Source organism: Mytilus edulis, chromosome 13 (assembly GCF_963676685.1).
Source record: "Mytilus edulis chromosome 13, xbMytEdul2.2, whole genome shotgun sequence".
Taxonomy (NCBI): domain Eukaryota; kingdom Metazoa; phylum Mollusca; class Bivalvia; order Mytilida; family Mytilidae; genus Mytilus; species Mytilus edulis.
The window spans coordinates 30,591,775-30,618,876 of NC_092356.1; the positions used below are offsets into that span (position 1 = coordinate 30,591,775).

At 33.6% G+C, this 27,102-nt stretch overlaps 1 protein-coding gene across 1 annotated transcript in view; it reads left to right on the forward strand.

The window, feature by feature from the left end:
* Nucleotides 1–4,273: 4,273 nt before the first annotated feature.
* Nucleotides 4,274–27,102, forward strand: part of LOC139500242 (uncharacterized) — a 66,534-nt gene continuing 43,705 nt past the window's right edge. Inside the window, exons 1-15 of the mRNA XM_071288982.1 lie at nt 4,274–4,410; nt 6,075–6,381; nt 8,429–8,616; nt 11,989–12,206; nt 13,103–13,418; nt 15,311–15,459; nt 17,234–17,567; nt 18,099–18,187; nt 19,392–19,529; nt 20,169–20,264; nt 21,588–21,671; nt 23,537–23,682; nt 24,732–24,921; nt 25,319–25,417; nt 25,982–26,140. Of these exons, the coding sequence (XP_071145083.1) occupies nt 4,362–4,410; nt 6,075–6,381; nt 8,429–8,616; nt 11,989–12,206; nt 13,103–13,418; nt 15,311–15,459; nt 17,234–17,567; nt 18,099–18,187; nt 19,392–19,529; nt 20,169–20,264; nt 21,588–21,671; nt 23,537–23,682; nt 24,732–24,921; nt 25,319–25,417; nt 25,982–26,140 (2,562 nt within the window). The 5' untranslated portion in view covers nt 4,274–4,361. The remainder of the gene's footprint in view (nt 4,411–6,074; nt 6,382–8,428; nt 8,617–11,988; nt 12,207–13,102; nt 13,419–15,310; nt 15,460–17,233; nt 17,568–18,098; nt 18,188–19,391; nt 19,530–20,168; nt 20,265–21,587; nt 21,672–23,536; nt 23,683–24,731; nt 24,922–25,318; nt 25,418–25,981; nt 26,141–27,102) is intronic.

The following is a 27,102-nucleotide window of genomic DNA, read 5'->3' on the forward strand; positions in this document are numbered from 1 at the left end:
ACTGAAATTTGTTTACAATAATATTGAAATATCTTTTTAACTCATCGGTGACTTATATTTTTTATTACTTTTTTAAAATAAACTATACATAAACTAAACAAGTGTAACATTTAAGTGAATTCGGTAATTTAGTTCATTCTTTGTTTTGATATTACCTATTTTTCTCCTATTAGTTCAACAGAAAAAAAGTACCTTTACAAAAATGCATGCTTCTTAGAAGGCAGATTGTGAGCTTAAATGAACAGTTATCCCATTTATTTAATTTTATCTATTAAGGTAGCTCGGGCCTATTCGAAGTTTCTATCAGAAGTGCCGTATTTTTGGTTATTTTATTCTTTAAACAAAATGAATCAAATTGGTCGAAAAAAAATAGGGGGTCACGGACCATTTAAGCTCAAAATTTTACTTTTAAACAGGTATGTAAAAGGGGCCATTTTTCAATGAAATGATAGGGAAAATAGAGGTGTTGACATATTTTTATCGGAATTACAAAAAAACGTTCTATGACAATTGGTCCAAAACTGTAATATGGAAAGCTGGAATATAGCTTCAAAGAATGAGCCAATAAAAAACATAGGTCACCGATAAGGAAAAAAAAATATTTTGCCTTAAAACCCAAATTTTTGCGGGAAAATGGTGAAAATGGTTGAAATGTCATTTTGACCCTTTAAAAAATACGAATAATAACGAAAATATTCTATAAATCACATAACAACAATGATTTAACATTTCTAATCAATCAAAATATTTCGAAAAATTATGTCAAATTTACGACAAATACTTTTGTAATTCATGCGTGAAATTATGCGCAGTCGAATAGTCCCGAGCCACCTTAAGTATACGATAAAGTTCATTTTAAGAAATCCTATATTTTAATAAAATGGATTTATACCCATGAGACCCTTTAAGACAGTATCATCAGCATATCAAATGACAAACAATTTAAAATAAACTTTAACTCTTTCTTACTCATCAGAGATAGTGCACAAACCTTCTTTATTATTATTCTGTAAAATCAATTCCAGATCGTTAAGATACATAGAAAAGCGAAGGATAGAGATTCTCTCCCTGCATGCCTAACTCAAATGGAACAAGGTTAAAATTCAGAAAAGTCTGATCCAAAGTGAAAACGTGATTTGATATTATTGTAAATGTTGATAATAACATTATACATCTTTCCGTTAATCGAAGAGACCAGACTGCCAAACAGTATCAAAATCTTTCACTTAGTCCACTAGTCAGTGCACAATATAGTTTCTTCTTTTTCCTCTGAAAGTACTCACCTTTACTGACCGTTTATAACGCTGTTAAAGAATTTGGGTCAATAACTCCAACCTACGGCAATGGCAGAAATATATTATTATATAAGCCAATTATATATAAAAAAAAAATAATAGAACAATTCTACAAATTCCTCCAAAGTATATATTGCAATACAATGTACAAATATGGTAACTGAAAAGTAAACTCAGAGATTTTTACACCAAAAACAAATTCTATACAAGCCAATATGAAGTCTTCAAAAATGTGTTCAACAATGTTGCTTGGCGTTCATATTTTGTCCAACAAAAACCTAATTAATGCCCATCAAACAAGACAATATGTTTTGTGTTAAAATAATTGCAGTTAAAAGAAAGGCTTGACACTTCTTGAAACCTCGAGAAACAGGTTGTTTTTGTGCCTTTTGTGAACTGAATTCTTAATTGTAAGAAAATACAGAGGTCAAGTTCAGATTAAACCTGCCAGACAGAAATGTACGAGATGAACATATTACAATCATTGCATGCTCCATATATAGTTGGTCTATTGCTTGAAGTGTTTGAGAACAGACATAATTACCAAATTACATTAAACATTGACCGATGAACCATAAAACCGAGGACAAGGTCAGATAAAATCTGCCACACAGCACGTGCACCATGCAATCATTCCATACACCAAACTGATAGTTGATCGAGCTGTAGTTCATATGTTCCTTGCATGTCCTGACTACAATCCCCTTCAAGTTCCCTTTTCATGAATGTGACCTACAGAATTAGAATGTTTACCCGCTTTGTAATAACATAAGCAACACGACGGGTGACACATGTGGAGCAGGATCTGCTTACCCTTCCGGAGCACCTGAGATCACCCGCAGTTTGTGGTGGGGTTCGTGTTGCTTAAGTCTTTACAGTTGTCTATGTTGTTTATTGTGTACTATTATTTTTTTTGTTTGTCTTTTTCTTTTTTAGCCATAGCGTTGTCAGTTTATTTTTCGATCTATGAGTTTGACTGACACTTTGGTATCTTTTCTGCACTTTTTAAGCAAGATTTTTCATTAAATCATTAAAGCAAGGGACTTTTTTCACAATTTTATTTATAATAATCGAAAAAATACAATTTTTAAATTATTTATTTGTTATAAATAATACATGTATTGTAAAGTCTATATGTACCATTTAATAAGAATTAATCATCATCCTCTGCAGAATTGAATCTTCTATATTTTTATCTGCATATACATGTATTGCATATATACAGTTCATGTATTAAAGTTTGGTTGTAACTAGCCTTTGTTTGTTTTTTTTGTTGTTGTTTTTATTTAAAGTATTGGCAAACATGTTTCGCCGAGTCGGAAGCGAGGCAAAAAATAAATTGGGAGGGTTTTAGAGCAGCAGAAGGCCTAACCCGAAGCTATAGAACAAATGATGCTATATCATGCTTTCTGAGTGTTCCCCAGACCCCTTCTTAATCTGAAAATGCAAGTTCTGTTTTAATATTTTTTTGACAATATTTTGGTCTCAAAGCAAAATGTATAGATTCAATGTAAAACTTAAGTTTCTAGGGACAACATCAAAAAATTTAATTCACAGTTAAGTCTGTGGCTGCTGTTTTTTTTTTTAAACTCATGATAAGTTAATAACAAAATTACTAAATTACAAAAGGAATGCAACACTAACAGAATACAGAAGAGCAATCAATGAACAACAGACAAATAAATAAGAACCATTGATCCCGAAAAATCAGGGGCTACGTCTGAGGGAGAACAGAACTTGCTTCTTGCAAGGCACTCGCCGTGAACACAATTTGAGTATGCCGAGGGACAAGCGTTTGGTTTTGAAATTTCCTTCATGAGGCATTTACCTCAATGCAGTTATGGCCCTGTAATAAAAGCGAGGTAAGTGTTCCTGAGAAAATATATCTCAAGTTAAATGGAACCAAATTTTCGGACATTTCAAGTATATTTAAATAATATTTATACTTTTATTATTAAAAGATTTTGGAAGTGTTTCCCGATTTATTTTGGAAAAAAGATAAAAAAAAAAAAAATAAAAAATAAAAAATAAAAAAAATATGTAGAATCTGGTGCCATCTGATTCTCATACTTTCGATTAGACCTGCTGAGTTCAGTATTTATTTTCAATATATATTTTCAAAATCCTCCTGCCCTCCCCCACCAGATTATCGAATGGTCGTCCCCTAAACGTCATTTTGTTAAAAAAAAAAAAAACAAACAAAAAAGTTATTCGTCATTATAAGGTACCCCCGGGAATGTACCCCCATTATTTATGTGTTTGAGCTTTTGATTTCGGCAATATTAATATGGAACTTTCACGGTTTTAAATTTTCTGACTGGATTTCGGTATTTTTGTTATTATACTAATGAGGGTAGTAGTTATAATGCCCTTTACCGTCAAACAGGCGTCAAAGGGTCATTTTCGGCTACAGTTAGCGTCAAACTGATTAAAATTTTATCGTGATTCGTCAAAATATCCTTTTCGTGATTCGTCTGTCAGAGGTCTCAAATAATTATCGTCACCGTTATTTTTGGAAAAAAATTAACGTGATTCGTCAAAATCATTCGACTTTTTATTGTCTAAAAGAAAGTGCATATTTTATCGTCATGTACCAAAAATTACTGTTAACGTCATTTGGCAAGAATATTTACTGTAATTCGTCTAGAAGGTACCCGCATTGATTACCACCCTCGCTTATGGGACCCACCATAAACCCTTATTCAGTGAAAATGTATTCACGCGGGGAAATCAGAAATATTATGTTAAAATTCGAAAAAGCGGGAAACCAGGAAACGAACATCGGAAGCAAATCCGACGATGAAAGTAAACCCAAACGTTGAAACGACGCATTTGCTACTTTATTAAACTGACATGAAAAGGAACACCTTTTTGAAACAACAACGAATGTAAACCCGTGCAATTTAAAAATGTTGCTTATTAAAAATTAAAAAAAAAACCGGCAACATGCCTATATTTATCTATTTTTTTTTCGGCGGATTGATTTGTGTGACGTCATAAAACGTTTAAGTGCGTTCTAGTCGAAGGAATGGCGGGCCATTGATAAATGAATTCATCTTTTTCACAATGAATATAATTTATAAAAGTCAGCTCTTTGCCATCTGTTTGTATATTGGTAAGTGATTTAAAGTATTGTTTGATTTTTATACCACATCACTATATAATTGCATACCAAAGAAGCTATAATCTATATAGGGTACATTCTCCCTCAACGTCAAGGAATGGACGGGAGTAGGACGGACTTGCAAGATAGTTTGTGGTTTGCAATGTTCGAGAAAGAGACGAGAAGAATCAAAGGGAGTCAAAGAAAATGACAAAGGAAGGAAGCGAGATGTAATTATAGTTTGCCGTGTCGAATCCAGATTTTTTTCAGAAAAAAGGGGGAGGCAATAATTTTTCTCCCCATATTTGTCAATAAAACCAAGTGAACGTCATGTATTCGAGTTCATTGGTCTTTTTTCTTTTCTTAAAAACATGTTAAAGTAGGCGGATTCCTATATATTGACCTAAACTATTAAACCATCCCGCCCAGTAATGCAAAGTTATAAGTTTTGAAAACTAAAAGTGCGTTACTTTCCCCAATCGCTGGAGGTATTTTCGCACGTCTTTTGCGAGCGATGAACTTCTGTCCTCATAAAACATTCTGTACCGTGGAGGATTTCCTCTTATCACATTAACTTTCTATGATATTTATGTTATTTGTTTTTTTCTGAAATTATTGAATTATTGACGACCCCGCGCAGTATATGCTTCACTGACAATGCAGTCTTGTAATCTCAAATGTTTATTGTGATGTGATGATGGCTGTGCTTGTATTTGATGGAGTAGTCCGAGATTGGAAGCTGGGGTGTTGGATGAAAACAGACCCAACACGGCAGCAGTTTTATAGGGGAAAAAAGTTGAAAATCGTTGTTGCATGGTATAAATAGTTATTTAAGAATTGAATGCTTCTTTTTGTAACTTCATTAGGGTGTAAAAGAGTTGACCGAAGTACATTTTGTATGAGCCTGAGGGCAGAAGCGCTTCATTCTAAAATGTGCGCAGGGTCAACACTTTTACAACCCTATGAAGTTACAAAAAGAAGCATTCAATACATCTAATGTTATTATATATATGAGGGCCCTCATGGGGTTTTTGATTATGTGATTACTTGGCCGTTTTTTTAATGATTATTTGATTATTAAGCCAAATATTTCATGATTATTTGATTACCTAGGACTGTATTTTTAGTTTATGATTATTTGATTACTAAAGATAAGCAACTATTTAATGATTATGTGATTATATTGGCAAAAAAATGGTGATTATGTGATTACTAGGACCCCCCCCCCCCCCCCCCCCATGAGGGGCCTCATATATATATAGTTGTACTGACTTTTAAATCTGGTAAATATAAAACTGCAAGTCGTAATGTCCAATTTGGCGTCGTTAGACGAAATAATTACGATTGACATACTTGGGTAGGATTTCTTCAGATGATTCCAACAACAAAAGTAGGCGTGATATACACCATTGTGTAGAAAAATCTTTTAAATTTTTAAGACATAACAAGTTTAACTGTTTTAGTGTGGTTGACAACCAAGAAATCGGCATTAAACAGAATTTCCGGACCGGCTGTCATTTTTCAAAAATGGAAGTAAAGTACCTTGTATTATATTGTTAAAGGTATATAGGGGAATAAAATCTGAGACAAGGTCACAAGTGCCTGTGGCTGTGTAGAAAAAGAATAGAAAAAAGGTTATTTTTGAAGATGCTTAATACTTTAAATTTTTCTTTCAGTCCCTTTGATATATGCGGTACCAACTCTCGTACTTGATTCAAATTATTCGCCGCCATTGTCAATCCCCGCTGATGCTGATAGAATATATAGTGTGTCATTAGGACATATCATTAGTAAAGGTGTCATTGCCAGATTGGACGATGGAACAGGAACAACGATTACCGACACAGCCGGCTTGACCTTTACTGTGACCTCTATAGATTCAACTGGTGCATCTCCTGACACATTTGCAACTGGTGGAGCTAATCTTTGTCAGTATGCCAATAGAAGAGAATATCCGAACACGTATGAAGGCAGAGATTATAAGTAAGTGATTTATTATTCTGTTCTAAAGCCTGCATGACTACACTACAATGTACATTAATTTGTTGTTCTTCCGATCTCCCTAGTTATATAAAGTTCTGACACTCTACTGCAGAAACTGATTTTTAGCTCACCTTGCCCAAAGGGCCAAGTGAGTTTTTCTTATCACTTGACGTCCGTCGTCTGTCATCTTCTGTCGTTGTTAACTTTTACAAAATTCTTCTCCTCTGAAACTACTGGGCCAAATTTAACCAAACTTGGCCACAATCATCATTGGGGTATGTAGTTTAAAAAATGTGTCCGGTGACCTGGCCAACCAACCAAGATGGCCTCCATGGCTAAAAATAGAATATAGGGGTAAAATACAGTTTTTGGCTTATAACTCAAAAACCAAAGCATTTAGAGCAAATCTGACATGGGGGTGAAATTGTTTATCAGGTGAAGATGTATCTGCCCTGAAATTTTCAGATGAATTGGACAACCCGTTGGTAGGTTGCTGCCCCTGAATTGGTAATTTTAAGGAAATTTTGCTGTTTTTGGTTATAATCTTGAATATTGGGCCATTCCAGTTAATTTCTGACAGGTGGGGATGGATGAGGAGATTTTTTTTTATACGTATCAGAAAAAAACATCATGAAAAACTACCCATCAGATATAAAAAATTAAGACCTATCAGATGAAGAGTTCCTGTTCATGTTGGGTGGATGGGCTTTCATGGAAAAAATGACCTATCAGATTTTTTTACTGCAAGGATTGTACCCATCAGAATTTTAAAAACAATACCAGATAATGCATGATACGAAACTGTCTACATTTCAAAGCACCCATTAGATCTGACATAGGCATTTTTGTTACCCCTAAGATGTAATCATTTTTAATTATTTACTGCTGATAAGACCCTCAGAAGTTTTTTGTGTATAAGTGTACCTGTCAGATGAAAAAACCCAAAATTTCACCCCTAAGATGTATAAATTTTACACCCCTCAGAAAGTACCATCCATCCCCCTTTAGCAGATATTAACTGGAATGGCCCATTATTATAGATAGAGATAAACTGTAAACAGCAATAATGTTCAGCAAAGTAAGATTTACAAATAAGTCAACATGACCAAAATGGTCAGATGACCCCTTTAGGAGTTATTGCCCTTTATAGTCAATTTTTAACCATTTTTTGTAAATCTTAGTAATCTTTTAGAAAAATCTTCTCTGAAACTACTGGGCCAAATTAAACCAAACTTAGCCACAATCATCATTGGAGTATCTTTATAGTCAATTTTTAACAATTTTCATAAAATTTGTAAATTTTCACTAACATTTTCCACTGAAACTACTGGGCCAAGTTTATTATAGATAGAGATAATTGTAAGCAGCAAGAATGTTTAGTAAAGTAAGATCTACAAACACATCATCATCACCAAAACTTGATTCACAACTTGATTTTGTCATGAATCCATCTGTGTCCTTAGTTTAATATTCACATAGACCAAGGTGAGCAACACAGGCTCTTTAGAGCCTCTAGTTTCTGTAAAACAACTTTAAACTCCTTACATAAAATCTTAGGTTTATTTACAGTACTAGTACACATGGTACATGTATGGTGAAATTATACACTACATCACAACATCACATGTATATAAAAATCATAAAAGAAAATGTATGATAATATTGCCAATGAATTAACTCTCCACTAGAGACCAAATTACACAGAAGATACCAATTGCTCACCTTATGGCCTTCAACAATGAGCAAAACCCGTTGTACATAGTAAGCAATAAAAGTCCCCAAAATGACAAATGTAAAATAATTCAAACAAGAAAACTTATGGCCTGATTTATGTACAAGTATATATTATTTGTAAATTATAGCCCATATTAATTTGATAAATTTTCTTCTTTCAGATTCCACTGTAATACAACTTATCCCAGTACTTTTATGTCAGATAACCATGTGTTAGATGAGAATTTCCCTTTTCTACCTTCAGATACCACAGTAATACAACTTATCCCAGTATTCAATTTTGATGTCAGATATTTCCTTTTTCTACTTTCAGATTCTACTGTAATACGACTAATCCTAGTATGGTTATAGAAGGTATCCCTTTGCATGATGGGGTTCTAACAGCTGATGGATTATACCATGTACACACAGCTTTACCCCCAAACAATCGCCAATTTGTTTTGTCTATGGATTATCTCGGAACCCCTCTATCTGTAACAACAAATGCATTTGAAATAACAAGTTAGTTTTTATATAGTTACAATATAGTATTAAATGCAAAACGAGATATGCATGTTTATGTTTTAATATAAGGGCTATTCTAAAAGAAGAAAAGGGGGGGTGTTGGGAGGTTGGATGCCACTTGTGTTATTTTTGTACAGTTGCCGTGAAGACAGGTTCGGAAGTTCAAATTTTGTCATTATTTGTGCAATGTAAATGCAATTGAATGTTTGGTGGCCATTAAGAAAAAGAGCCTTCCAACTCAGCCATATTGTTTTTTTTTTTTATAGGTTACTTTGGTATCTGATCATATTTTTGTTGGTATTAATTTTTGTGGTTATAGAAAAAAACTGTTATGTCAAGGATTCATATTTCATGGTTCGGGTTTTTGCTCCTAATGAACTGAAAATTTGTATTAAGTTTTGAATTTGAATTTGTGGTTTTCAACTACAATTTAGTACAAATGAATTCCATGAAAATTAATTTCAATAAAAATTTCAGAATCCACAGTTCTATGTATAATGCAGTCCATTAGACCGAAAAAAACAGTTCTCATGACATTGAATTAAAAAAAAATCCTGGGTCACGTTGGCGCAGGGACTTAAAAACTAAAAATTAGTTGCACTGAAGTGAACACCTTCAAAGTGAATAATTACAATATTTGAATAATGACAAAGAATACCCCCCTGACCTCACCCAGTTCAAGAAATAGTGGTTTTGAAGTATATTCAAACAAACTTCAAGCATGAGAATATTTTAACATAAAAGGTAGCTTTCTTAACCCTTTCGCCGACGAGTCCCGGTTTACCGGGATTCACGCTTCAGACAGCTGACGATGAGTCCCGTTTTACCGGGATCGGAATACCTCTTTTATGTTTCCCGCTCAAACAGTGCAAACGTGGGTTATCTTTCTTTGATGGATAACCCGGATGAAAGTGTAAACAATGGCGGTTCCGTTTGTTGAAAACCGTGTCAAAATCAGAGGAAATTTACGGAATTTACGAGAATTTGAAATGAGGGAACATTTTTTTTGAAAGAATATGGAAGAATTGAAGCCAAACTAGTATACTTTTTTGACATAAAATGTCGTTTTATGTACAAAACAGTTGGAATGGACATCGATCAGTGTGAGGAATTTGTACAGCCTCATAAAATTTTTCAAAATTTTGCCGTTTTGGGTTAAAAAATTACAATTTGGGGTGAAAGAGTCGAATTTTGAGAATTTCACCTTGATAATGACGAAAATTTGAAAATTTTGATATTTTATGAAGAAAAAATTGTCAAAACATGAACAAAACTGTGAACATGGTCTTAGTGAATAAAATAAATACACAAATAACTATAAACAAGTTTTTATTGACATTTATTATGAATATTTCCAACTTGAGTAATAGTAGCCAGGGACGCCATCGTCTCAGAGTAGCTTCTGTCTGGGCAGCAATCGGTGAAAGGGTTAAACAGAATTTGAAAAATGAGAAAAAAAAGGGGATGGGGGTGGGGCCAAAAACAGGTCTTATCTTACCTTGTCCTTTGTCTGTTCTTAGGCCTAAAATAAAATATTGTTTGTTTCCCCAATCCCGACCGACCCTGCAAAAACAGTGCTACTCATAAAATTTTATTGTCAAATTTAAGTTAAGTATTATTTTATTCATTTCCGATTTTCAGGCTTGCAGGATTGTCCAATGTTGTTCAAGCTTTTTGGAAAAAATAAAATTATTTCCCTACCTTCCGACCCACACCTGGCTTGGCAGGGTCGGGATTGGGGAAACAAACAATATATTAATTTAGGCCTTATATCAACCAATATTATTAACCCTTTCCTCCATAATGACGCCTTTTGATGCCTGTGAAGTACCTCAGTTGAAATGCTTTGACTACAAAATGTCTGCATCAGACTTAAAAAAAATTGTATCCAATATGAAAAGGAGATTCATGAGAATTATCTGACTTGATTGAATTTCACTGATGAAATATTGGTTTTCATAATGCATTAACACTTTAAAACTGATGATTTTTTTAACTGGGTTTTCTGAAAACAATCCTATGCGAATCAAGTATATTAACCCTTTCAACGCTATACACGGCATATGCCGCGATGACATACGCTGTCCGCCACTGCTATTGGCGGCATATGCCGCGATGAAAACGGATTTTTCATAAGGACTCTTAAACCATTCTGTTTTCATTCGGGTCCTCTCTAATTTTTCCTTGTATGAATCGAGGATATACAAGGTCTCATTTGCGCTTGAAATCCCGGCAATTTTTATTGTAAAATCATGCAGTAGAAGGAAAATTGAAGGAAAATAATAACAAATATTTTGACAAATGCAAATGGCGGAAATCGGAAACGAAGCTGTAAATATGGAATTATTTCAGCATTTCTATTGCGAAACTGACGACGAGGATTAGTTAAAAGATTTCTTGTTATCTCCATGTGTTTATTACATTCAATTCGTGTGGGAAATATGATTTGATCGATCATTACGAGACGTAGAAAAAGGGGGGAAAACGGAGGTTGACTGAAAATGTTGAGGACGGAGCCACTGATTTGTGCCCCAATTACATAATATGTTGTGTATGGTGCAATACGCTACGGAATCGAGCCATTGGTGTCTTCTTTATTATATGGCAGATAAAACAACAAAATAGATGAAGACTAAAAGTAGTTTTTATTCAAAATTCAACACAAATGTAATAAATTACACCTTTTACCTGTTTATTACCTGAAAATGCAGGTAACCTGATAAAAATTTATTGAAATAACTGCCTAACATTACAGTTCAAACTCTCCTGAGCATTTTTCATGCAATTACTTTCTCTGTATCTCTTATAATAAAAAAAGATACAGCAGTCTGAAAAGGAATATACTGTTCTAATGAATGAACACAAAAAAAATGCAGCAGCAGCAGCCATTTTTCTATTTTTTTGTGTAGCGTTGAAAGGGTTAATAAAAAAAATCGATGGAGGAAAGGTAACCTTTAAGACCCATTCCTAATTAAGTTCAATAGACACTGGTCGTTGGCCAGTAAAAATTGGTTTGGTCCAATTTAGTGATATGCATTACTGGACCAAATGAACAGTAATTGTTTTTAATTTATTTATAAGATATTATGTATGTTCAGAAAAAAAGAGTTGTGTCCAATAAAAAAGAATGGTTTACTTGACCAAAAATCAATTTGATTTCTCAAAGCCTTGTGGTTTAAATACCACTGCTTTCAGGGAAGAATTAGCTTGGTAAATCTTTAATAAAGACAATGTTTATAATTTTATTTGTCCGATGTGTCCTTTTATTGAAAAGATGAAAAGTACATAAACACTGAAAATTTGAAAGCATACTTAAAACACATGTGTAATTTGATACATAGTAAAGAATATATCTTTATATGTTTATAGCTCCTGCAGCCAAGATGGGGATTACACTCTGGCCTTCAACTGGAACAGTGGCCAATACAGATTTTGACATAACTGTTGAAATTCAAGATAGTGCCGGCGTAAAAGTGGCAACAGGTATTGATGCTACTCTTCCTGTTATGTTGCAAGTGGCATGGTTTGAAGATTTACAGTTGTTTAATGGAAAGGCACCACTCGAGGACATGCTGTATGAAACAAAGGTAATTTTGTGGCCCCTAATGGGGGTTTCCAAGTAATCACATAATCACCAATATTTTGCCAATATAATCACATAATCATTATTTTTTTTAAACAAGATAATCAAATAGTCAAAAATAGTCTTAAGAATATCAAATAATGATGAAATATTTGGTCTAGTAATCAAATAATCACTATAAAAACGGCCAAGTAATCACATAATCAAAAACTCCATGAGGAGACTCAATTTTACTGAAATAGTAATTAATTTAATCTTTCGATATGTCCTATATATTAAAGATGAATCTAATATGGTATTTGCTGTAAATGACCATCTGTCTGTGCAAACTAGTACACCTCACAATAATTTTAAGTACTGTACATAACTTTATTTTTTTTCATAATTTTATAAAAATACTGGTTACCATTTCACACATGGTCTCAGAAGCTCATTAGACTGATCGGGTAATTACCAATGCTTTTGCATTAGTCCGATATGATATTTTTACTAGACGACAGCTTCTTACTACCTCTTAACCTCACATTCTGCATAATCAATGTAACAGTTATGTTGCTTTTATATGCCCCACAGGCACTAATCTGATTAGTCGTCCGTCTGTCCCTCTTTAGATTAAGTTTTGGTGAAGGTAGGATTTAATGAAGTTGAAGTCCAACCAACTTGAAACATAGAACACATGTTCCTTATGATATGGTCTTTCTAATTTAATGTCAAATAAAAGTTTTGACTCCAATTTCACAGACACTGAACATACAAAATGATACTGAAAGTGGAGCATCCATGTATTATGGACACATTCTTGTTTACATATGAATCTTACAGAATGTCAATATTATATTTTAATATGATCGAAAATTATCCGGAAATTTCATCACACAGATTTTTGTTCTATTATTTTAGGAAAGACTTTCAGGAACAGATGCTAAACTAAGTCGATCTAACTACCAGATGTACATAGATAAACGAGCTGTAGCTGGTGAAGTAACTTTTACTGGTGTCCGCTTGTTAGACGTCCATTCCTGTGCCAAGTTGAATTTAACCATGAGGATGCCTCATTATCCACATTCTAGAATGCCAAATACGTACAATGATTTCACTTTGAACAAGGTATTCTTTGATCTATATGCCAGTGATGCAACAAAATCTAAGATTTTATTTTATATGAATGGAACAAGTGATGGAGCTGTATTTGTGACAGACTGTATACCAGTGACAGGTTAGTAAAATAGTGGTATTCTGAGGGTTCATACAGGGTTTACATAATAGGGTTTTCAAAAATGAGCCAAAATATGCAATATCTAGACTATTGGAAAGAAAAAAATACTCGTCATTTCAAGTTCCAGTAAAATCCTTAAATTTCATCTGATTTTGACCCATTTTAGCAAACCAAAGTGCCATTTTTACACTTTCAACTGGGTATTCCACTAAGGAAGATAGCTCGTGTTTCCATGTTTTCAGCAGGAAATATAAAAAAAGGGTTAAGATATGACATTAAAATAATGCCATGAATCTCACCAGTCAAATAAGACTTAAGATATGACAAGGCCACACTTAAAAATATTTTGGTTTGCCCAAACCCTACCCAAAGGTTGAGACAGTGGGTAGGTAGGAAGGCATTTTCTTTTTTTTTTTTTCAAAAAAAGAAATTGAAGTATCAGATGTTTATTAGTCCAGAGGCGGATTTAGGGGGGGACCTGGGCCCCCCCTTTTTGGGAAAAAATTTGGTTGCTTATATAAGGAATCACTGAAGCGTGACTGGAGCGGGCCCCCTCTTAGGTCAGTCAGTGGGCCCCCACTTATGAAAATTTCTGGATCCGCCACTGTAGTCTTCATGCCTATTTGATTAAAAATAAACTTCTTCAAATCAGGACAATAAAAGAATTTGAGTTGGCAGCTATTTTCTGGGTAGGTAGCGTTTGGGCAAACAAACCTATTATTTATTATGGCCCAATTGAATACTGCTTTAAATCTCACCAATCAAACAAAAATTAAGATATGACATTAGAATACTGCTTTGAATCTCACCAACAAAATAAGACTTAGATATGGCATTATAATACAGCTTTGAATCTCACCAATCAAATAAGACTTAGATATGGCATTTTAATATAGCTTTGAATCCCACCAATCAAATAAGACTTAAGATATGACATTTTAATATAGCTTTGAATCTCACCAATCAAATAAGATTGAACCCTTTCGCCGATGAGTCCCGGTTTACCGGGATTCACGCTTCAGACAGCTGACGATGAGTCCCGTTTTACCGGGATCGGAATACCTCTTTAATATTTCCCGCTCAAAACAGTGCAAACATGAGTTATCTTTCTTTGATGAATACCCGGATGAAAGTGTAAACATGGCGCTTCCGTTTGTTGAAAACCGTGTTAAAATCAGAGGAAATTTACGGAATTTACGAGAATTTGAAATGAGGGAACATTTTTTTTTTGAAAGAATATGGAAGAATTGAAGCCAAACTAGTATACTTTTTTTACATAAAATGTCGTTTTATGTACAAAACACTTGGAATGGACATCGTTCAGTGTGAGGAATGTGTACAGCCTCGTAAAACTTTTCAAAATTTTGCCGTTTTGGGTTAAAAAATTACGATTTGAGGTCAAAGAGCAGAATTTTGAGAATTTCACCTCAATAATGCCGAAAATTTGAAAATTTGAATATTTTATGAAGAAAAAATTATCAAAACATGAACAAAACTGTGAACATAGTGTTAGTGAAAGAAATAAATACATAAATAACTACAAACAAGTTTTTATTGACATTTATTATGAAGATCTCCCACTTAAGTTATAGTAGCCAGGGAAGCCATCGTCTCAGAGTAGCTTCAGTCTGGGCAGCAATCGGTGAAAGGGTTAAGATATGGCATTATAATATAGCTTTGAATCTCACCAATCAAATAAGACTTAAGATATGACATTTTAATATAGCTTTGAATCTCACCAATCAAATAAGACTTAAGATATGGCATTATAATATAGCTTTGAATCTCACCAATCAAATAAGACTTAAGATATGGCATTATAATATAGCTTTGAATCTCACCAATCAAATAAGACTTAAGATATGACACTAGGATATTCTTAACACTTTTAGAGCAGACTGCTACAGCATTAGAGATAGTAACACCTTCCGGTGATATCATTCCAAAGATCGGTGCCAACTTTCCCATTGAAAGTCCCATTGTCATACGGGCAGTTGATGGAGCAGGAGAAAGGGTTTACTCTGGTTCTGATTCTACTTTAGTAAGTATATATTGACTCCTCCGAATCCATATAAATAGAAAGACAATCTTTCAGATCTTCAAAATCCAACTTTGACATACTGTCATTTCCACCAGCTGCACCGTGCACAAGCTCGTCACCAACCTCTGATTCTGCAGTAACTGCATCGGACTGCATCCCCAGTTGGTCGAAAAATCTGTAATTAAAACTCTTCTTGACACGCCTGGGGAAAACTGCCCGAAATTCCTGGTTAACGCTACTCATGTAAATAATTTCAACGAAAAATTTCAAATGTACTGTGAATCCTGAAACAAAGAAATATATAAGAGCGTTCTGTATCCAGGTAACAAATTAACCAATCAAAATAAGGAATACAATTTCTTCTGAGTAAATGTAAACAGTGATTCACGTGGTAATTCATAATCCATTTTTATACAATCAAAAATTACACTATATTGTTTTATAATATAAGAATTAGAAGATGTGGTATAACTATAGGTCTTCAAAAATGGAGAAAATCCATATACTGTACAGCATGCTATAAAAAGGCCAAAAAATTACAAATGTAAAACAATAAACAAAAAACAAATATGTCGTAGTGATATAAAAAGCAACAAAACAACTGTCATTAAATTACAGGCTCCTGACTTGGGACAGGGACATACAGAATGTGGTGGGGTCATTAAATCAATCATCAATTTAATTTAACTTGCCAAAACTTTCAAATTATCATACATGTGTATACTATAGTCTGCATAAAAATACCTCAAAAACATTCAGTGAACAGCTAACCTGAAGTAGCAAGTTATGTTTCTATTCTCAAGACACTACCTATGTATTGTGTGATCAAGGGTGTGGAAATTGTAGGCCTGACTAGTACATGTTTAACCATGAGGAAATTTATGAGGATATAACTACAGCTGATGTTACTGTATGCCTTAGTAATGACCTTCAGACAATTCCAATGTCAGAGTTATAGCTCATTGAGGAGTTAAAGACTATAATTTCAATTATGACATGTAAATACACCTACTTTTTGCATTTCACCGTCAATAGTGTATACTTATATTTATACTGTGCTGGTAACTTCTGTTAGTTCTTGCTATTTCAACACAAGAAATATTTTTGTACCTGTGCAGCTACTTATATTGTTTATTTATTATAGAACATAACAGGTACAGCTGATGTACCTGTATGCCTTAGTGATGACCTTGTTTATTTTTTATAGAACATAACAGGTACAGCTGATGTTACTGTATGCCTTAGTGATGACCTTGTTTATTTATTATAGAACATAACAGGTACAGCTGATGTTACTGTATGCCTTAGTGATGACCTTGTTTATTTATTATAGAACATAACAGGTACAGCTGATGTTACTGTATGCCTTAGTGATGACCTTGTTTATTTTTTATAGAACATAACAGGTACAGCTGATGTTACTGTATGCCTTAGTGATGACCTTGTTTATTTATTATAGAACATAACAGGTACAGCTGATGTTACTGTATGCCTTAGTGATGACCTTGTTTATTTATTATAGAACATAACAGGTACAGCTGATGTTACTGTTTGCCTTAGTGATGACCTTGTTTATTTATTATAGAACATAACAGGTACAGCTGATGTTACTGTATGCCTTAGTGATGACCTTGTTTATTTATTATAGACCATAACAGGTACAGCTGATGTTACTGTATGCCTTAGTGATGACCTTGTTTATTTATTATAGAACATAACAGGTACAGCTGATGTTACTGTATGCCTTAGTGATGACCTTGTTTATTTATTATAGAACATAACAGGTACAGCTGATGTTACTGTATGCCTTAGTGATGACCTGCAGACTATTCCAATGTCAGAAGGTATAGCTACTGTAGTAGGCTCTATATGTGAGCCTCACGCAGCCGTCACCCTGAGCTTCGATGCCACTAGTGTTGTCACTCCTGGACCACTCACTCAAGTTCAGGTCGGGCCTGTGGAAGTGACAAATGAGATTCATCTAGCTGCTTATTATTCGAACTACGATTCTGGATCCAGTTCCCAAACAGGAGCCTTTTCAGAATCCTTTGCTACGTATGCAGTGGAGGATATTAATGCAGGAGTTATGTACCCCACTATATTACCAGGTAGGTATTCACTCTTTTTCAGAATTTATAGAATTTGGTATTATATAGGACTGAAATATCTAATTGACCTAGCAGATTCATTTATTATGCCCCACCTACACCATGAAATAACAATAAGACAACAACTGACATCATAACACAAACATGCAAAGGTAACAGATAGACCTAAAGGGCTTTATACAGTCTTATTAAAACAATCATAGACATAATAAAAAAGTACAGCCAATAGTTGAAAAGTATTATCCTTTGGACTCAGTAATTATTATTAGTCTAGTGTGTGTGTGTTTTTTTTTTTTAATTTTGATTCATTAATATGTTTAGGAATAACCACTTTTATTTATAATTTTGCATGATGGTAATAGACCCATACTGAAAAAGACCCATGACCAACATTCAATAATGAAACTTTCTACCTACCCCCTCATCACAAATTTTTAAAGGAATTAGCCCTTCAAGTTTGTTGTTTATACGTGAAGTCATGATGTAGATAACGCATTGTAAAAGATTTTGTGTTTTAATTTATATTTGCAGGTAGACAGCTGACCATGCATTCATACAATACCAAGAACAGCCCAGTTGTCACTACAACAGCTTTCATGCAGATGTTAGATCATGCTAAGGTATTCCATATAATAAATGTTATCATCCTTCCCAGTACTCCTATATCATCCTTCCCAGTACTCCTATATCATCCTTCTCAGTACTCTTATATATAGTTATCAAAAGTACCAGGATTATAATTTAGTACGCCAGATGGCGTTTCGTCTACATAAGACTCATCAGTGACGCTCATATCAAAATATTTATAAAGCCAAACAAGTACAAAGTTGAAGAGCATTGAGGATCCAAAATTCCAAAAAGTTGTGCTAAATACGGCTAAGGTATATCATCCTTCCCAGTACTCCTATATCATCCTTCCCAGTCCCTCTGTATGTTGTACCATGTAACCTCAAGTTTCCAATATATTCTATAGAAACACCAAAAGCTGCAATCCTATGCTTTATACCTGTTCTGATGTAGATTGTCATTTGTAAAATTCAACTGTGAAAAGAAATATTTAGACCGGTATAATTGTTCCTGAAAATGAAATTCTTGTAAAATTTTCTATGATTCAGCAATGAGCTGTTGTTTGTACGGCTTTTTTGTACAGTACTGTGGATAATAAGGAAAAAAATGTAGTTTTGCCGATATTTTATTTCTTGGTTTTCTCAAAGTTTGCATACAAACTATATAGAAAATGTGTACTCTGTTGACGCATTAAAACATTTGGTTTATCTATATTACCCATTAAACCCACGTAAATTGGTATCCCACAAATAATAATGATTCAACAGTATATTTAATGGTCAAGTATGTTTTGACAGTCTGTACGGTTAGCCACTAGTCCGATGCCCCAGACTAGTAAATAGTAATTCGGACTAGTGAAAATTTTCAAAATTTAATATAGTCATTTAAGGACAAAGTTTGATATTTAGTTTCTGGACTAGAAGATGAAAAAGTTTTTTGTGCAGACTGTTTTGATATACCTTTTTTAAGAGAATGTGGTTGTTCTTCAGTCATAATCTGTACTTTAAAATTATTACAGAAAAGGTTAAAAAGGGTATTTGGCCAATAGGTTAATTAGGGTAGTCCATTTTAAAGGAAAGTGATGGAAATATCTATGGAATATATTTTTATGGAATTCCATTGAAAATATTATTATTTCCTTTTTTTTCTCTCTATATTTTTCATGGAATTCCCTGAATTTTCCATGATAGAAGATTGAAAATCTGGGGATGGAATGTAATAAAAATTTTGTTTTGTATTATTTGATTATCATTGTAGAAAAGTCCTCATGAAAGAGTAAGAGGAATCGTAGGATTTGGCAGCAACACAGTAACAAAAGGAGTTTCCTCCCTTTTAAATTTATACCAAATGCCAAATATAGCTACAAATGAAGATGAGTTTTCCTTCAGTGAAAAGGTAAATATTTCAACTACATCAATAGCGTTATAATGGGTTTTGATATCACAAATATATTTTTTGACATGATAATATCACTGTTATTATTATTATTCATCCAACAAATATTTGTCATACCTTTTCTTTAATAGATACTATCAGACGGAGCGACCATATTTGGTCAGCAGCTTGGCAGTAATGCTTTGTTAGCACTTTTTGGATCAGTCAGAAAACCACTTCCTTTTTTCCAATAATTTCAAGTCTTCAATATGTTGAATGGCCTTCAAATTTGTTGTCACATTTTTCTCAAGTACTGCTGAACAGAATATCTTCATATTTAGCTTTAGACTGCAGTAATGAGTAGCCTGTGAACGCTTTTCATAACTTTAAGATAACGCATAAAGATCTTAGTTATCTCCCTTCATTTGAATTTGATTGATTTCAAGTATTTACTATTTTAATTTAGTGTCATACCCGTGTGCACTCGATCATGCTTCAGTGAAACCCTATATAATCAACAAAATTTTTCCCACAAAAGGGGGAGGGGCCTAGATCCGCCTATGAATGGTACAATATACAAACGAAGCAAGCAAGCTAACCAAAGTCTTAATCTACATGCATTAGGAAATTAGCTGTAATTGTATTACTTTTCCTTTTCAGAGTGCTTATCCCTATTACAACAGATTGTCCTGGAACATGGGATCTCTATCTCACAGTGTCATGATGTCATGTCGAAATAGAGGCTGGAAATATATGGTTTGTAAAATAAAACAGTAAGGCCAAAAAAAAATATATGTGTGGTTCCAGTTATCCGACCGACCATAAAATTTACTTTTTCTTTCATTTTTGAAATTATTTTTTTTCAAGCAATCAAATTTTGAGGATTGTGAATTAAAATAATTAAATTCATAGATTTCTGTCCTATGAATTTCCATCAGAAGTATCTGTTATGACTAAAATGCAAGAACTCATAACAGAATGCAACAAAAGTAACTAAAATCTTAACTTGACTGTTTATTTTACACCAAATCACATGTAAATGGTGAACTTTAGGTTGGGGCATTTTTAATACCCGAAATAATTTCAGTAAAAACACGATTCTTTTCTGGGTTTTGAAAATGAAAATTTATTAAAAAAAAAAAAAAATTAAATTGCAGACCTACTGACCCTATTTTTTAAAAGTATGTAACTGGAACCACACATATTTTTAGTTGGCCTAATGTTAAAGAAAATTGAATGAGACAACAAAATAGAAGAATAGGCCATTTAGATCATTTTAAAGCAAAAATGACATAATTGTGCCTTTGTCAACAATTAAAATTTTCATAAAATTTTGAAGCAAAGGAGAAAGAATTTGATTGAAATGCCAACGAGGATAATTATAATAAGGAAGCGACTATTCAAATTAATAAAAAAAAAAAGGGGGCTTTTTCTCGATTTTTGGCTATGGAGAGATAAGGCCATGGAAAAATAATTGATGGTTTCCCCTAACCCGACTGGGTCATCTAATTTTTCTGTTAAAAAAAAAAAATGTTTTTTTTTTGTTTTTTTTTATAAATGTTTAATGCATGTACTCTAAAATATACAATACAGTTTAACACCAATGCAATCAATTAAAATTATATAAAACCTACAAGAAATCCTTAAAAGCAGTTCGAAATAAATGAGTCTTGAGTTGCAACCATTCCAAGTTGAAGGAGGGATGTGTGTCAGAGATGTTGTTAACGTTGGGAACAAGTTCATTGAATTCCATTGCACAAATAATTACGCATGGTTACAAAAAAAAAAAAAGCCTGCCTGCTGGGTCTTTAAAATTTTCCCATGTAAGGGGAAACCAACAATTAATTTTCCATGGCCTAAGATGTATAACTGCACATGGAATTGAAACTTATGAGAACAAATGTTATTGAAATAACAACCAGAACAATTGGGTAGCAACCATTTTATTAATACCGGAAATGAGAAAAATTGGGGATGTTTATGTTCTGTTTTGATGGAGAAAAAAAATTTGGTCATGCACAGAGAGATAGAAAAAATGTAAATGCACATGAAGTTGAAATAGTCTTCTTGATTTTACAGAGCATCGTAAGGACTGTGGACTTTACTATTGACACAATTTTCTTTGAGAAGGCCAAACAGTTTGGTATTACAATTTTAGCAGAGGTAAGAGTATTTGTAATGATAAAAATGTAAGTATAAAAAAGAAGATGTGGTATAATTGCAATGAGACAACTCTCCACAAGAAACCAAAATGACACAGAAATTAACAACTATAGGTTACTGTACGGCCTTCAACAATGAACAAAGCCCACACTGCATTGTCAGCTATGAACGGCCCCAGAATGACAATGTAAAATTAATTCAAACGAGAAAACTATAATGGCCTATTTATATAAAAAAATTAACGAAAAACAAATATGTAACACATAAACAAAGACAACCACTGAACCACAGGCTCCTGACCCGGGACAGGGATATATTTCATTAAAATGTATGTGGGAGGGTAGGAAGGGAAGTTTAATTATTTAATGTGGGTCTTTTTTCAGTATGCATCTATTACCATTATGCAAAATTATTTTTGAAAAAGTTCTTGGTTGTAAGGATATTTTGAAATCCCCTTCCTACCCTCCCTCATTCATTTTAATAGAATAGCTCTAAAAATAAGTTTCAAATATAAATCAAATATTAGAGCTCCCTGTCTAAAACCATAGTCACTATAAGTGATATTTTTATGCCCCACCTACGATAGTAGAGGGGCATTATGTTTTCTGGTCTGTGCCTCCGTTCGTCTGTGCGTCCGTTCGCTTTAGGTTAAAGTTTTTGGTCAAGGTAGTTTTTGATGAAGTTGAAGTCCAATCAACTTGAAACTTAGTACACATGCCTGTGATATGATCTTTCTAATTTTAATGCCAAATTATAGTTTTGACCCCAATTTCATGGTCCACTGAACATAGAAAATGATAGTGCAATGTTCAGGTTAAAGTTTTTGGTCAAGGTAGTTTTTGATGAAGTTAAAGTTACATCAACTTGAAACTTAGTACACATGTTCCCTATGATATGATTTTTCTAATTTTAATGCCAAATTAGAGGGTTTACCCCAATTTCACGGCCCACTGAACATAGAAAATGATAGTGCAACGTTCAGGTTAAAGTTTTTGTTCAAGGTAGTTTTTGATGAAGTTAAAGTTACATCAACTTGAAACTTAGTACACATGTTCCCTATGATATATGATTTTTCTAATTTTGATTCCAAATTAAAGTTTTGACCCCAATTTCACGGTCCACTGAACATAGAAAATGATAGTGCGAGTGGGGCATCCATGTACTATGGACACATTCTTGTTTTACTTATTTCCTGTCTTGCCTATTAACCTGAAAACTATTAGTTAGGTAGAAACTATAGATAGCAAACTTTTTGCCATGTGATCAAAACAGGTTTTTGTGAACCAATTGTTCAATAGCCACTGTCAGAGCAGGGAATTTGTTTTCTTCAGATTTTGAAATATTCTTACTGTGGTGAGACAATGCAGATTTAGATGGAGCCATTTAATGAATGGCTATTATTTATTTTGAATTTATTGAACCATAAAACTAATTTTTAACTCTTTACATTGAATAATCCACGAAGCGGATTATGTAAAATGTGAAGAGTCAAAAATTAGTTTTATGGTTCAATAAAATCAAAATAAATTATTGCCATTCATTATAAATAAATTTCTATCAAAAATAAGGCTAAAAAAACTTTTTATATTATTTATCTTGACAATAATAACGTGCACACATGTTGGCGTATGAATACACGTCAGAGTGGGTGTGTCGCCATCAAAATTGACAGCATTGAAAATAAAACTAATAATTTTAACCAATCAGAAGACAGTAAATACACAAAATTTATTTATTATTTATTTTTGTAAAGAATTCTTTCATGAACTATTCAATATGTCAAAGATTTTTCTGGATTTTTTTGCGCGAGGTCAGTAGAGCATCCTTGTCTTTCCAAAATATCATATTGTTTTATTATAAATTAGGTGGCTATTCCAAAAGTATGGGGAGCTACTTATACACCTAATGCCTTCAACAGTTCCTTAGAGAAGATCAAAGATGCAGGGAGTCGTATTGTCTGGATGTTTGTGATGCCACCAGTCAGCTATTACTTCATGAGAGAAGCTATTGAGTAAGTCTTAAAAAAACTGTATTAAGTCCTGTATAATCTGTACTTGTTACCCAAAATATGTATTTAGGAGGTTGCTATTATACTACAGAAAGTTTTTGATTTTTTCTTATAAAATTTTAACATATTGGAGATGCAATTGAGTGTGTCTTAAAATTTACTGGTACACACCTGTAATAGTAAGCAAGGGCGGATCCAGCCATTTTAAAAAGGTGGGGTTCCCAACTCAGGACAAAGGAGGAGGGGTTCCAACCCCTGGAACCCTCCCCCTGGGTCCGCCACTGGTAAGGCAAACTTTACAGAAGACAATAAAACGAAGTCTTCATTTAATTAACCCCTGTCTAAAATAGTTTACATGATACATGTGCTGCTGTTAGTAAGTCTTTTATTGCAAATTGTGCACACACACAATCACTAAATTCAGTTATTGCCACAAGATTACAGTCCTCACAAAAATTGATGCTGGCCCTCTATTAAACTTTTTAATTTTTTTGTTACTGATTGTACCTAGTAGTAAATCCACCTGATTATGATATAGAGACAGTGTCTGGCAAAACTTCTTATGTCTTATATTTAAGTTTTATAATTACATTTGTTTAATTGAATATTAATCTTTATTTCTCTGCTTAAATTCCTTAAAAATATTTGAAACAACACCTCAACTCCTTATTGTATTATTTGCAAAATGCCAAAATTTTGTCAGACTTATTTGAGGGTCAAGACTAAATCCTTAGAATTGGGAGCTCAGAAAGGGCAACTGACTTGTAATTTGATTGACTTATGCTTGCATTATTTGACACAAACTCAGAGGGACAGGTACTAATAACTAATTGCCAGTGAAATCTAGTTTATAAACACATACATTGATTGGAATATACCAATCCTGGAACATGAATTTTACCATCACTTGGGTTTTATTCACTGATGTTTTGGTGCTGTTCCAAAATTATGTGCATTACAAAATTAGTCAATTAAAGTGGTCAAATACAACTTTCTTTTATTTATTTTGTAAATAATTTATGGAAAAAACAATCTGATTATTTATTTTACAGTAAAGGAATGGGCGGTATTGATGGCTGGCAGTGGAACATGTTGGGTTTGTTTGGATGGGCCTTTCCTTGGGCTAACCAAGGTCCAACATGTATGGGGGTAAGTACTTTTACAAAAGGTCTTTTTAATGTGTGGTATAGATGGCTGGCAGTGGAACATGTTGGGTTTGTTTGGATGGGCCTTTCCTTGGGCTAACCAAGGTCCAACATGTATGGGGGTAAGTACTTTTACAAAAGGTCTTTTTAATGGGCGGTATAGATGGCTGGCAGTGGAACATGTTAAGTCTGTTTGGATGGGCCTTTCCTTGGGCTAACCAAGGTCCAACATGTATGGGGCTAAGTACTTTTACAAAAGGTCTTTTTAATGGGTGGTATAGATGGCTGGCAGTGGAAATGTTGGGTTTGTTTGGATGGGCCTTTCCTTGGGCTAACCAAGGTCCAACATGTATGGGGCTAAGTACTTTTACAAAAGGTCTTTTTAATGTGTGGTATAGATGGCTGGCAGTGGAACATATTGGGTGTGTTTGGATGGGCCTTTCCTTGGACTAACCAAGGTCCAACATGTATGGGGGTAAGTACTTTTACAAAAGGTCTTTTTAATGTGTGGTATAGATGACTGGCAGTGGAACATGTTGGGTCTGTTTGGATGGACCTTTCCTTGGGCTACCCAAGGTCCAACATGTATGGGGGTAAGTACTTTTACAAAAGGGCTTTTTCCAGAATTATTTAAATGGGTGGGGTTGAAAGTCAAATTAATAGGTGGTGTTTATTTAAGACATATATTCTTCTAAAACATTTTATAATATAATCAATAAGAATTTATTCATTGGGGTTATAAAATAAAATACCTTTCAACTCAATACAACTCAATTAGATATAGTGCATTCTTTGTGATAATTTTGAGATTTGTGTGGAAAACTGTTACCCAGTCTTCACGATAAACTTTTCAATCCACAGGCCTGAAGCTCAAGTTTACAAAATTTTAGATTGGATTTTGTTATTTGGCTAAGCTTGTAGAGAAGTATTTTACAAGCCTGAAAGCAATTTTATAAGCCTGGACCATTGGAATTGTAGTTAAGCATGTTGTAGTTAAGCATGAAGATTGGTAGCCACTAAATCGCTATTTGAGCAACAGGGTGCTGATGGAAGTTTATCGTCTTACAATTTAAAACTAGCCTCATTTTGTACATTTATTTATAAAAATATCTACTGAAAATCCAGAAAATAATATTTATTTACATTTCTATTTTTAGAACACAACCTGTACACAAGGTTGGGTCGGTGGCCACTGTTGGATTGTGGGGTATGATATGACCATGGAGACACCTGTATGGAAAGGCCTGATAGAAAAACATCGTCATGCCTTCAGGAAAGATTACCTTGGAACTGTACCTAAACTACCTTTCACTGAAGTAAGTTTTATATAAGATCAAGAAATTGTATCACAGTAAAACCAAATAATATCTGTTATTCAACTACCGTATTTGTGGCGTGTATAGTCTGCACTTTTTTCTTTAAATATGTAGTTTGTACAAAGGGTGCAGACTATACACAACTAGACGATTTTCGAAATTTATAAAAAATAAAAAAAATAAAAATAATAATGATAATATTAATCAGAAGAAATACAATAGGTCTTTCCACAGAAAAGTGGAAAGACCTAATTAAAAAAAAAAAATTTGTTTACAAAACTTTTTTTTCTCGATTTTAACCCTTTCACCGATTGCTGCCCAGACAGAAGCTACTCTGAGACGATGGCTTCCCTGGCTACTATTACTCAAGTGGGAGATCTTCATAATAAATGTCGATAAAAACTTGTTTGTAGTTATTTGTGTATTTATTTCATTCACTAACACCATGTTCACAGTTTTATTCATGTTTTAATAATTTTTTCTTCTTAAAATATTCAAATTTTCAAATTTTCAAAATTCTGCTCTTTGACCCCAAATCGTAATTTCATAACCCAAAACGGCAAAATTTTGAAAAATTTAATGAGGCTGTACAAATTCCTCACACTGAACGATGTCCATTCCAAGTGTTTTGTACTTAAAACGACATTTTATGTCAAAAAAGTATACTAGTTTGGCTTCAATTCTTCCATATTCTTTCAAAAAAAATGTTCCCTCATTTCAAATTCTCGTAAATTCCGTAAATTTCCTCTGATTTTGACACGGTTTTCAACAAACGGAAGCGCTATGTTTACACATTCATCCGGGTATTCATCAAAGAAAGATAACTCATGTTTGCACTGTTTTAAGCGGGAAACATAAAAGAGGTATTCCGATCCCGGTAAAACGGGACTCATCGTCAGCTGTCTGAAGCGTGAATCCCGGTAAACCGGGACTCATCGGCGAAAGGGTTAAGGGGATGAAAA